The 14,171-nt window shown below is 31.8% G+C and overlaps 1 protein-coding gene across 1 annotated transcript in view; it reads left to right on the forward strand.

Moving 5' to 3' along the window:
* Fnta (farnesyl transferase alpha) overlaps positions 1–14,171 on the forward strand; it is a 59,476-nt gene that overhangs the window by 22,673 nt on the left and 22,632 nt on the right. Inside the window, exons 3-5 of the mRNA XM_075366880.1 lie at positions 3,903–4,026; positions 13,283–13,378; positions 13,584–13,718. Coding sequence (XP_075222995.1) covers positions 3,903–4,026; positions 13,283–13,378; positions 13,584–13,718 — 355 coding nt within the window. The remainder of the gene's footprint in view (positions 1–3,902; positions 4,027–13,282; positions 13,379–13,583; positions 13,719–14,171) is intronic.

Genomic DNA, 14,171 nt, shown 5'->3' on the forward strand with positions numbered 1-14,171 from the left:
GTAAATCTGGACTATATGGGAATGTTCTAACACTTCTCAGTAACTTTTGTCCAGTCTATCCTGAGTGCTGCTAATACTTGCACGAGATCTGGCATTTTTGGGAAGGAGAATTACATTCCTAATTGGTTGATGGTGCCTTTTGTTCCTTTAGGTAACTTTCACTTTGTCCAAGAGGTGGACAAAGAGAGATGGCAAATATCCTGTTGAGCCTGTTTTTGATTTCATGTCAACTTTGAACCCATCTTGCACAATGTTTTAGAACTCAGGCTCCTGTATAGTAATGGAACAGATGCTTCCATAATTGATACTCACTTTCAAAGTAAATTTCATCAATTGTTAGATGATGATTGTCTTCAGTGATGTCATGGATTCATTGAATGTTGTCATCTAGCACACTTGTCCTTGAATGTCTTCTGTGACTCGTTTTATACAGCTTCACACCCTCCTTTAAATTTGCTGGCCTAGTTGTAGACCTGAGTATATGACAATCTTATACTTCCAATCTGTAAATGCAGTTTAATCAAAATTTCAGGTTTGACACCCTCATTCATGTGAAATTACATGATAATACATTTGCAACCAATGATTGAACCTCTTATTCTGACATAACCCTCCTGACCAGAGGAATTTGAATGCCAAGCTGTTTGTGAGAGGGATCCCCTCTCACTGGAGATGTGGAGAGGGAATGGACGGAGCATCCATTCCTTCTCCACATCTTCACTGTAAGCATCCCTCTACGCCTGCCTGCTCATCTTCATACATGAACTATGAAGACAAAAGTTTGGTTTATGTTTGACTGGTCCTCGTATTTTGACACACAATATCCTTTTTAATACAGTAGATGCCGCATATTAGAATCACTTTTGTACATAACAAAAGTGAGTCAATAAAGCAGCTGATTCAATTAAGCGATGAAGGTCATTCTCCTGTATGCTTACAAACATAACCTAATTTTACATAAAAAAAAAATCATTAAACATAATGTATGCAGTTTAATGACTATATGTGTTAGGTGCAATATTAATTTAGATAACATGATACAAAGAAACTAATCTAATATTGAAAAAAAAAAGAAAAACTTATCTTTACTGTCATGTGTTTTTGTTTTTGTCAATTCTATTAAATACAGCATTGCGTTATAAAAAGATGTTATAAAAAATATAGTAAAAATGTAAATTTATAAAAACTTTTTATGCAATTAAGAAAAAACAAATCTGTAACTTACATATAGACTACACAAATTTCAGTAATATAACTGCTTATCTTTTTTTTGAAGTAAATTTTTTTATACTGTTGCAAGGCATCATTTTCCACTTTATAAAAATCACAAAACTGTTCTGATTTTCCTCCGCATAATTCCAAATTTTTACGTAGAACTGATAGCACATTGGTTGTATCTTTTAATGATATGCTTGCGCCCGAACTTCCTCAGTTTCTTCAATGTTGTTCTCTTCCGGTCCTTCATTCATAATTTCTGATACAATTTCATAATCAGTAACTGGAGCACAAACAGGAATGTCCTCATCAATAGAGATCCACTGATTGATTTCATCATCCACATCTTTGATTGAACTTATCGGCACAACGTCATTGGATTCAATAAAACCAGCTTTTTGAAGCAGTCTAGAACGGTTTCAATTTTTAATTCATTCCAAGCTTTGCATAACATATTAGTAGCATCTAGAAGTGTGTAGTCTTTTTCACTATCATTCATAGTCTTCTCACTTCCGGCTTCATCTATCACTTGAATTATCATCCTCCTCATATTTTTTTCTATATAAAAGTTTCAGGGTTTTTACAATACCCTGATCTAAGGGCTGTATTGAAGCCGATGGTAAAAAAAAACAATTCTATGCTTTTTAAATTATAACTTGCTGAAGTATGAGCTATATAATTGTCTAAAATTAAAGCTAGTTTTCTTTTCTTACTGATTAATTTTTTATTCCATTTAATTGAAAACTGAGAAAACAAAAATCAGACATTATCCATGCATTTTTGTTTGAATTATAATTAACCGATTTTTTCATTTGCCTATAACTAGGAGTTCTTCTTTATCACTGCCACTGATGTTGCAAGTGATGAGAACTGTTACACAGTCTTCTTTTTTACCACCTAGTTGTCAGTTTTCTAAAATGTAATGAAAAATCAGGAAGTGTTGTGAAATACAACTCGAGTTCATCGCAATTGTAGATATTAGGTTTGAAGTTTTTTAAAATTTCAGGAATGCAGTTCTTACTCCAGTTGTCTGCAGCAGATTGATTAGCATCCGAATTTTCACTGAATGATTTCTTGTAAATAGTATTGTTTCTCTCTTTCCAATGAGAGAGCCAACCATTTACAGTGACTGCAGCTTCCAGTTCTTTGTGGCTTTTAATGATACGAGAAAGTGAAATCTAAGAAAGTCCCAGATTTGTTGCAGCTTCTCGCTAACTACATTTAGGAAGTTTATCATATTTTCCCAAAACTTCTAATTCTTCACATAAATATAAATCCTTAAAATTTGTGAGATAGCTTTGAAATTCATAGAAATTTCAGTACAGTACACAAAAAATAGACAATATCAGAAATGATCTGAATGAAACAATAGTAATATAACACTAAATATTAACAACAGTTGAAGCACATACAAATCAAACCATATATACAGAATACACAGTGTAGAAAGATGAAATGTACTGAACGACTAACAGCTTGAAGTGCACGCACTGCCTGTATAAATATTTGTCTGCCATCTTTTACTGATGGATATCTGGCACCACGCTGTTTACCTTTAGCTAGCTAGCAGGTAGACATTGGTATGATATGACCTATTTCCTTGGAATATCAATTTAAACATTAAATACAGGTACTACAGTAAAATGAAAGCATAAACAACATAATACAATGCAATAAACTTGATAATCCATTTTGTATTATAACAAATAAACGTAAAATATTAAAATGTTGATTCAATAAACTGATTCTTGATTATACACAAAGAAATTTATATAAATTTCCTGTATTTTGGTTTGGATTTTAGAAATATGATTTAATAATCTGGCTGATTCAATTTTCCAGTGATTCTAATAAGAGGCATCTACTGTACCATACGTTGAATCCTCGCATACTCTGCTCCTGCTGAGCACTTTCTCACTTGCAACTCACACTATAACATTGTATGTTACATAAAAATTAGGAATATTATTGATAATTTATTGAAGGTAAAGAAAAACAATTAGTTCATAACTATTTTAAAACATTTGTTGTGTAGCTGTGTAGGATAATGTAAATTATTGTTTGATGTAATTTTTAAGTTTATACTGCTGTCCAATCAGTTTTGTTGTTTGTACATATATCTAATTAATATAGCAGATATTTGGGAGTAAGCATTTCTTAGAGGAAAAAGAGTTTATCTGAAATAAATTAGCTTTTTAATTAAAATAATACTACGCTAAATATAAATAGCCCATTAACAGTTTAAAAGAAAATAATATTAAAAATCTTTTCATATTTTATACAGATTTCTTTGTTAGTCGGTTTAAAAATAGTCGGTGAATAATAATATGTTTGTACTATGTTTATCCTCATCAGTTAAATCAACCTCTTCCTCATATGAAGTGTAATGAATGTCAAGTGTGAACCTTTCTCATCTTCCTTGGGTAGTACTTTGTTGACAGCTTTATTAAAAATTAAAAATTTGTTTATTAAAATTTTAGTTTGCCTGTTTATTTTACATTTTCATTACCATTTTTAGAAATTTTTTGTATTAGAAAAAAAATTAATTTTGCTTAGCTGAGGTGGTTATGTTCTTAGCTGAGGTTAACAGTTGTTCTCTTTTAAATTAATTTTTTTTTCTCCAATATCTGCTTGCAATCTTACTTGATTGTTTAATAAGCAGTATTGTATTTTGAAAATTTTTTCAGTTACTGATGTTTATGATTATTTTCGTGCTGTTCTTCAAAAACATGAATTATCTGATAGAGCTTTGGAATTAACAAGAGATGCAGTTGATTTAAATCCAGCTAATTATACAGTCTGGCAATACAGGTAATATGAATATTTGTTTATATTTCTAGTTGTATTCCCTAGTACAAAATGATCTCCGATGATTGAAAATGCTTCGTGTGTATTCATTTGTAATTTTAACTTTTATTTTGCTAACTAGACATTTTTTATTTTGCTGACAAGTCTTGCTCAAAATCAGATTGCAGTAATTGAATTAGTATAACCATTTGACGTAGAGTACATTTTCCATTCAGCACAGCAAATAAGTTATTTATATTTAGGGATCCCTTGATGTACGCAATTAATTCATCCCAGAAAATCATAGTGTAAATTAAAACTGCATAAATCAAAAATTTTTCTCAAAAAAGGTATTCAGTACAGTACTGTACTCTGTACAGTATAGTATCTGCATGTGCACAGATATTTAGTTTTAAAAAAATAGTTACCTTAAAATAAACGTATATAGGCCTAAATGCAATAAGGAATATTAAAAAAAACTTGTAATTTAGTTTAGCTTTGGTTTCTTAAAATAATTGTCCAGTTTACTCTGCTTTATTGATAGTTGCAACTGTTCTAGCACCATCTTGTAGCATTTCGTATCACCTAACAGTTCATTTACAACTTTTTTTACTTCGTTCTTGATCAGGATCATTTTCAGTTACATAATAACAACATTTTTCAATGTATGCTAATGCCTCTTGTAATCCTTTTCTTGTTAATTATGGCTGAGAAATGGAGGATGATGTTCAAGGTTCACCACTCGATTTTTGATGACCCTGATTTAAAGTATCACTGCTACTCGAGTAGACATCTAGCTCCTTATTTGGCAACTTGGGTAGTGCTAACAAGTCTTCATTTTCTAAAAGTTGTTTATCTCTTTGCACAAGTTCATTTATATCTTCAGCATCAACTTCGAGTCCTACATTGCTGGCAAGTTGCACAACTTCATTTTTAATAGTTCCTTGTCCATTATCATTGAATGCAGTTTGATCTTGATAATCATCTTGACACAGCTTGTGCCATACTCTACAAAGCGTACTCTCTATGATTTCTTTCCAAGCTTTGTTAACATTGCGCACAGCATGAAGGATGTTATATTTTTTCCAGAAAATCACCGATCTCATTGCTTGAACTGTTAGTTGCAGAAACCACCCAAGAAAATACTTTTTTAAGATAATAAGCCTTGAATGTGCCTATCAGTCCTTGATTACTTGGCTGTCAGTGATGTCGTATTTGCAGGCTTATAAACAACCTCTACATGTGAATTAATTGCTTCCATCCAATTCCTTGAAGCTTGGATGTCCAGGAGTGTTATCAAGCAGTAGAACAGCTTAGTATGTGATGTTGTTTCTTGTGCAAAAATCTTTGAGTTGCAGGGTAAAACAATTCTTAGTCACCACCAACCAAGTCAGAAAAAATACGCCTCTTTCCCCATGCTTTTTGATTGGATGTCCACGGGAAGAGATTGTTTGTTAATTCCTTTAAAAGTACGGGGATTTTCTCAGTGATATACAAGTAATGGTTTTAGTTTACAGTTCCCCTTTACAATTCCTCCAAGTAAAAATGTGAATCGATCTTTAGATACTTTAAAATGGGGCATATTGCTTTCTTTTGAATAAAAGTATGTTTAGGCAACTTTTCCAAAAAATTTCTGCTTCGTCAACATTAAATAGTTGCTGTGGTGTGTATCCTCGTTCTTTCATGATAATTTGTAGACCTTTTTTGAATTTTTCAGCTTTTTCTTAATTCGTACTGGCTGCTTCACCTTGAATCAAAATGTTATGCAGATTTAAAATTTAAAAAAAATGTTTAAACCATCCTTTGCTTGCATTGAGTGGGTTGATATCTTCAGCACGGCATTTAGTTCTTAATAGTTCATGCAAACTTATGCTCTTTCACGAATAGTAATAGTTGTCAAGGGAATACGACATTGAGTTAAATCTTCTATGAAAATGTTCAAAAGTTTTTCAAGTTCAGCTATTAAAGGAGATTGTAAATAAGATATTCGTGAAGCCTGAAAAGGAACAACAATTTTTCCAGCAATCATAATTGTAAACTTATTTTTAATTATTGAACTGTTGATTCGACAAGGCCAAGATGATTTGCAATATCAGTGTTATGTAAACCATTATCCTCCAATTTTGTCTCAAGAGTGACAGTTTTCCTTTTCTTTCTCATATGTTTAAGGCAGACATAGTTAAAAACAAAAAAAATATAAAATAAAAAGGTAAGTAGTAGTTCACAATAAAATCCTAAAATACCTCGCATAATAAATTAAAAATATTGTACGTACTGTAGCCTTTACATCATGCCTTGTACACAAACCAATCAGAATTATGATGGTTATTTTTTCAAGGTCCAATCAGTCACGAAATTAAAACCACAGTGAAAATTAAAAAAAATTTATTTGTAACAAGTACTTACATAGTTACACTATTTCTCTACATAGTTACCACTCTGATTTAGACATTTGTCATAGCGTGGTACCAACTTTTCAATACTCTCGTCATAGAACGGAGCTGCTTGTGTTTTCAGTCATGTTTCTACATTGGTCTGCAGCTCGATGTCTGTGCCAAAATGTCCTCCTAGCCAGCGTTTCATGTGAGCAGAGGTAAAAACCGGATGGAGCCAAGTCCAGGCTGTATGGTGGGTGATCAAACACTTCCCAACGAAAACGCTGCAGGAGCTTCTTTGTTACAGCTGCAGTATGCGGCCGAGCATTCTCTTGGAGAAAGACAATGCCTGATGGCAACATTCCTCTCCGCTTATTCTGAATCGTCCTTCGTAGACGTTGAAGAGTCACACGCAGTATGAAGCTGCAGTGATGGTTGTGCCATGTTCCATGAATTCCACCAAGAGAACTCCATTCCAGTCCCAGAACACAATAGCCATACACTTTCTGTTAGAGAAGGTTCGCTTGAACTTCTTTGGTTTACTGGGAGAATGAGAATGCATCCACTGTTTGGATTGTTTCTTCAGTTTCGATATGGACCCATGTCTTGTTCCCTGTGACAATTTTGTTCAAAAAATCTTCTCCTTCAATGTGGTAGCGCTGAAGAAATGTTAGGAGGCGTCCATTCTCATTGTTTTGTGATGGTCGGACAGCATCTTGGGAACCCATCTCGCATACAGTTTGCGGTACAGAAGTCTCTCACTCACAATGGTGTAGAGAGCTGACCTTGAAATTTCAGAAAACTAATCACTCAATACAGAAATTGTAAACCGACGATTTTCTCGAATTGCCTCATCCACTTGCTCAACGAGATCATCGGTTGACATTCGCTTCCTTTCCTGACCGCCTGCATCATGAACATCTGCATGTCCTGCTTTAAAGTTCCTGCACCATTGTCGCATTTTGCTGTCACTCATTGAAGTTTCACCGTACACATTACTTATTCGTCTATGAATTTCAGCTGCATTACACCCCTCAGCCTGAAGAAATTGAATTATCGCATGCACTTCATACTTGGCGGGAGATGCTATTGTTGTAGACATGTTTATGTGCTAGCTGCATGTTCAGAACTAAACGAAGTGACGTGGCGTGATTGAAGACTATACTAGAGATGCTGCGCAAAGGTTCATCCGATGTTTGCCCGGTTTTTTATTTCGTGACCAATCAGACCTTGAAAAAAAAATAACCCTCGTATGTACTGCAGAGTAATATAACATAAGACAATAACACAACACAACATATTCTCTGAACAGCTAATGGCTGACTGACTGTGATCTTTAAAATGTTGATAAACCAAACACTTCAGTATTACCAACCTAACACACTTCAGTATGCTATTATTGAAAGGGAAACCCTGTTTCATTGTTTATTACATTACATGTGTGTATAAGTCCATGGTTTACCAAAAAACTTTTTTAAGAATTATTTCACAAATATTATTTTAATATTATTACTGCATATAATATAGTAATTCTAACGGCATTAAATCGAAATCAGACCTGTGTTAAGTCAAGGGAAAGTGTTATAAAATCAACCGTGCAAATTCAAAATCACATAAATCAAATTGCATTAAACCAAGAGAAATTACTTTATATATACTATATATATATATTTTTTTTTTTCAAGAAATAATAACTTAACCACCAAACACAGTAACAGAAAGACCTAAAAAATTTATACCAATAGTCAAATTTCATGGGATCCTACATCATCAGTTGGTATACTATTCTACAGTTACATCAAATAAATAGCAAAAAAATGAATAAAACCTTAAAAATTTAGAAAACATTAACACACTAACTACCATACAATTTGTAATAACAACACAATTTCACTGCCATTACTTGAATCCAGATTCTAGTATTGTCAGTGTTATCTTGACAACATAACACTGTCTCTCAATTGGTGGCATGTGCAAATGATTAATCCATCAGTCTTCATGGAGTCGTATACTGATGCAGAGTTTGCTCAGTACTGTTTATGGTTTCATGAATCAAAATTAGCTACCACCATTTGGAGACAATTTATGACTAAATTTTGCAAGCAATTACCTTAGAGATAGTCTGTTACTGCATGATACAATCGTTTAAAACAGGTTATGTATCACATAGGATGCCAGGTCAGAGTAGACCTTCAGTTTGTAAAGCGGCAATTGAACATGTGTGGCAGACACTCATTTGTAGTCCTGGCAAATCAATGGGATGCACCAGCTTAGAATTGAATATTCCTAGGATTACAGTATGGAGGATATTGTGTAATCAGTCATCATTTAAACCCTAGAAATTGCAACGATACAAGCTTTGAGTGAAGTTGATAAAGAAAAAGAACTGAGTTTTGTGTAAAAGTTATACAAAATTATGACTGAAGATAATTAATTATCTTAATAAAATTGTATGTATTCAGTGATGTAGCAGCCTTCCATATCGGCAGTAAAGTGAATCAACATAATGTTCAGATAAGGGTGAGTGGAATCCATGTCACACAATTGAACTTGTATGGGACTTGCCTAAAGTAAACGTTTTTTGTGCTGTAAGCTATCACAAAATTGATTGTCCTTTTTTTATTTTTTGCTGAGTCAATTGTAACTGGCATATAGTACCTGGTCATGCTTGAAAATTATCTAATACCACAATTACAACAGGATATAGGCATAGAATTCATTTTCCAGCAAGATGGCAGACTACCACATTATCATTGTGTATATTGTCATTACACATTACTGTCGTAAAATTCTCAATAGCAAAGTGCTGACTTGGATTGGATTTGGTAGAACAATTTCCTAGCCACTATGATTGCCTGATTTAACTCCAATGGACTTCTCTGTATGGGGTTACATTAAAGACAGAGTGTTTCATCTCCGTTTCCAGGAAATTTTGACAAACTGTGGCACTAGATAACACAAAATGCAAACATTTTCCATGTAGATCAAGACATGTTTCATAGGATTTGGCAGGATATTGATTACAGATGGGACATCTGTCTTGTTACAAAAGGTAGCCTTATTGAACATAAAGTTGTAAGTGAAACTTGAAGATATACTGCATTCAATGTTGTATTTAGCATTTCTGTAAGTTATTTACTTTTTTCATTATTAAAGGTTTTCTTTTGTATAACTAATTTAGAAATATCTATACATATACACACATTCTCACTCACACACACACATTTGTTTTACTGGAAATTTCACTTGCTTAATATATTCTGCAGCACTCAGAAAAATTATTATTATAGATAATTAGAAACAATACTTACCAAATTGGTGTCATGAGCAAATTAATTGTACAGTTCAATATGATAAAATGAAATGACTTTGATAAAATAAAATATTTACAGCTCATTTGGAAAAAACCTAGAACTTTGCTTCTTTTCAGGAATATAATACAGCTTCTTCCTCTCTAGAATTGAAAATGCTGCTGTTAAAATGGCAGTTCACTTAAAGTGGTTAAGAAACTTGTTTAAAATGTAATTAAATAGTTTATTTTAACTGCATTATGTTTGTTAATTTAGTATGTTTTCGTGAAATTTTAGAGTATTTTTAAGTTTTGTATTTTCACTAGTTTTGAGTATATGACACGTTATATATATGAAATGTGCCTTTTTCTTTTAGTTTTTACTTCCTTGTACAAAGTAAAGGAAGTATTATAATTGCAAAAAATTTCAATTTTCAGATTTCATTGGAAATATCCATTTTGACCATCCTTGAATCCATTTTGACTAGTTTTGGTGTGATGTTGGTACGTACGTATTAGCGTATGTATCTCACATAACTCAAAAACAATTAGTCGTAGAATGTTGAAATTTTGTATTTAGGACTATTGTAACATCTAGTTGTGCACCTCCCCTTTTGATTGCAATCGACTTGGCCAAAAATATGTATGCAGTCAGACCTCTAAATAAAGCAAGGTTTCAATTTTGAAACATTTGGATTTTGGACTTTTTCTTAATTGTAGTAATAAGCCCTCATTGAGAGTTTTTCAGTGATATATCATAAGTGATACTTATTTTCATTGGTTCCAGAGTTATAGCCAAATAAAATTTTAATTAATGAAATATTTGGATCTTATAAGGAAGGGGAAGGCACATTGGTTAGAATTGGTCATCATATACATATATTTAAAAAAAAAATTTTTTAATTTAAATATATTGATTTAATAATAATTATTAACTGCTGATTGTAAAAAAAAACTTAACAATAAATAATAATTCAATAACAATATAAAAAACATATGAAAAAAAATCAGAAGTTATTAGTGAAATAAAATTGTGTACTTTTCATCTTAATTCAAAAATTTTTACAACCAGAGGTTAATAATTATTAATAAATCAATATATTTAAATTAAAAAAAAATAAAAAAAAAATATGTATATGAAGTCAGATTCTAACCAATTTGTGCATGGTTAGGGATTCGACATGTGCTTACTTACACCACATATCTATCTACTTGAGCAACGTGAAACAAAATTAATATATGCAGCTTCAAGAGATATTTATGTTTATGAAGAAATAAAAAGTGACAGCATGAATAAAGAAAGACTTTAAAACTTTAACTTTACAAGGACTTTACGGGAATTACGGGAGACTTTAAGGGAATTACAAGGTAGATGTGGTTCAGAGCTATTGAATAAAAATTTTTTCTTGTTTACAAAAAATATCTTCAGCAGTGACAGTGATTCAGTGATTAAAGCTTATATGCATACTATATACTGATGGTGGAACAAACATTGCTCATTATTCTACAATTTTACCCAAAAGTTTGAATGTTATTCTTTTGAAACCAAAGTATAGGTGAGAAGTGAGACCTACTGAAAATTTACAAACTGTAGTAACAAGTGTTATAAATTCAGAATAAATATACAAACCCTACAACACTGTACTTATTTTAAACCCAATCAAAACAAGTTAAAAATGTAAACTAAAAATTTAGTAACCTTTTCTAGTTTTGTTTTTATTTTCATTGAATTTAATAAAAAAAAAATTATATATTTATATAATTAGTATTATATTATTATTATTCAGTTCTTATCGAGATGTTGAAGCGGACAGATGATAGCAATTTCTATGTAAGTGTGTGGTCTCCTGTCATTGCTATTTAGCCCTGTTAATAAATTCGGTGCATATTATGAGAAAATTTTATTAATTACATTAGATTTTATAATCTTCCTTTAATCGCATATGGAAAAATCATAGCTTGCTGTGTTTGCCAATTGTACGAGATGTGTTCTAAAAGTAATGAGAATTTTTGTTTTTTGGGAAGAATTTTATTTATTCATCTACATTAATGTTATTCCCTTCAAAATAGTCCCCCATTAGATATTATTATACACTTATGCCAGCGCTTTTTCCAATCCCTGAAACACTTCTGCAACTCAATCTTTGGAATAGTGTTTAGCACTTTCAGCGATTCGTTCTTAATCTCATCTGCTTGTAAAACAATGGCCCTTTAAGGTTCTCTTTATTTTTGGAAATAGAAAAACGTTGCACGGGGCCATGTCTGGCAAATATGGAGGCTGGGGTATCATTACAGTGTTGTTTTTGGCTAAAAATTGACAAACAAGCAGTGAACTGTGAGGAGGCACATTATTGTAGTGCAAAAGCCATGAATTGTTTCGCCACAAATCCAGGCGTTTTTTCGGATTGTTTCATGCAAATGGTGTTGAACTTGTAGATAAAACTCCTTATTGATCGTTTAACCTTGAGGCAAGAAGTCATGATGCATTATGCTGCTAAAATTGAAAAACACAGTGATCATTACCTTCACATTCAACTGTACTTGTCAAGCTTTTTTCGGCCTTGGTGATCCAGAATGCCTCGATGGGACGATTGAGCCTTAGTTTCAACATCATATCCGTAAACCCATGTTTCATCACCTGTTATGATACGTTTCAGTAGTTCTGCGTCGTTGTTGACTTGATTTAGCAACTCCTGAGGAACTTCCATTTGCTACTGTTTTTGTTCGAAAATCAACAATTTTGGAACAAATTTTGTTGTCACACATTTCATACCCAAATCATCTGAAAAAATTTCATGGCATGAGCCAATTGATATCCCATCATCATCAGCAACTTCTCTGATTGTGATTCAGCAATTATTCATAATCATTTCTTTAATTTTTTACATGTTTTCATAGGTTGTTTATGTGCTGGGGTGTTCGGGGCGCTTGTCATCTTCATAGTCTTCACCACCTTGGAAACGTTTTACCACTCATAAACCCTTGCTTTTCTCATAGCAGGCTCACCAAAAGCAATATTTAACATTTTTAAAACATTGCTACACATTATTCCATTCTTATAGCAAAATTTAATACAAATTCTCTGATTGATTGATTATTTATACAAGTAAAAAATCGCCGATCATATCAAAACATATGTTATCCTTTTGTCAGCTGACAACAGACTAAACATCCAATATAGCTAAAAATGTACAGATACTTTTCAGATATTTTTACTAATACAACAATGAAAAATTCCAGAGAATCGGACTAATACAACCTGCAAAATTTCAAAATTCTCTTTACTTTTTGAACACTTCTCGTAGATCTACACTTCTGTTAATCTGTAAAAATTGATTTTGTTGATCTTTAAAAAAAATATTTATATTAAAAAGTGGTGCATCTGTTGCTGTTGTCTGATGTAAATATTTAAATAATTTCAATTTTAATTATCATTTCCGTGTAATTTAGGTAAAGCCAAAAACAGTGACACTGATGTTTAAAGGCTACTTTACAGAGAAGGTTTGATTTTTATAAATATCTACTATCTTGGGTGTGCATTTCTGAAATTTTTAAAACTATCAATAAGTTTTCTATCAATTTTTTTCTTTTAAAACGTAAGTGTACTTGTTTTCAGGAGGGAGATTTTAAAACACCTTGAAAAAGATTTAAAACTGGAATTAAGATATGTTAAAGAAATCATTGAAGATAACCCTAAGAATTATCAAGTCTGGTGAGCATTCTTTAATATTTATTTATTTACATATTTTTAATGTATAATCAGTTTTATATTTTAATGAACTATACTATGAATTTTTTGTTTCTATTTTACTTTAATTGTAACATTTATCTAATTAAATTAATATTGTGTGTTTTTCCTTTAAATAGATATTCTTACTTAAATATTTTAATATTTATGTCAATATTTTTTCTTACAGGCATCACAGAAGGGTGATTGTTGAGTGGCTAAATGATCCTTCAGATGAGATGAATCTAACTGCTGATATTCTGGCATTAGATGCAAAAAATTATCATGCTTGGCAACATAGACAATGGGTCATCAGTACTTTCAAGTAAGTTTGAAAAAAAATTCAAAATTGAAAATTCTCTGAAGAGATTTGTTCTTGTCCCTTATTCATTATTTTATTGGATAAATTGTATTATTACTTTAACTGGATTGTCATCAGTCACATTTAATACAGATTTTTTTTATTATTATACTTTAATACAGATTTATAATATAGAACAGCTAATTTCTTTTTCATCTCCTTCATGTAATCCCAATTCTCCTTCATTTTAAAGCTCTGCTATTTTTACGTCTTTTCTGACCGTTTCTTATTATTACACTCTTGTTTTATTTCTATATTCCTTTGTAGTCTATACTTTCTTTTTGAATATGTTTCTGTTCCCTATGTCTGTATGTTTTATGCCTGCAATTCTGAGATCTTCTTTGATTTGTTTCAACCATTTGTTGTTAGTTTTGTCTCCATTACATCTGTCAAAAATCCTCATGGTTAGTCTGTTAG

This window comes from Lycorma delicatula, chromosome 5, assembly GCF_047948215.1.
Source record: "Lycorma delicatula isolate Av1 chromosome 5, ASM4794821v1, whole genome shotgun sequence".
Lineage (NCBI taxonomy): Eukaryota > Metazoa > Arthropoda > Insecta > Hemiptera > Fulgoridae > Lycorma > Lycorma delicatula.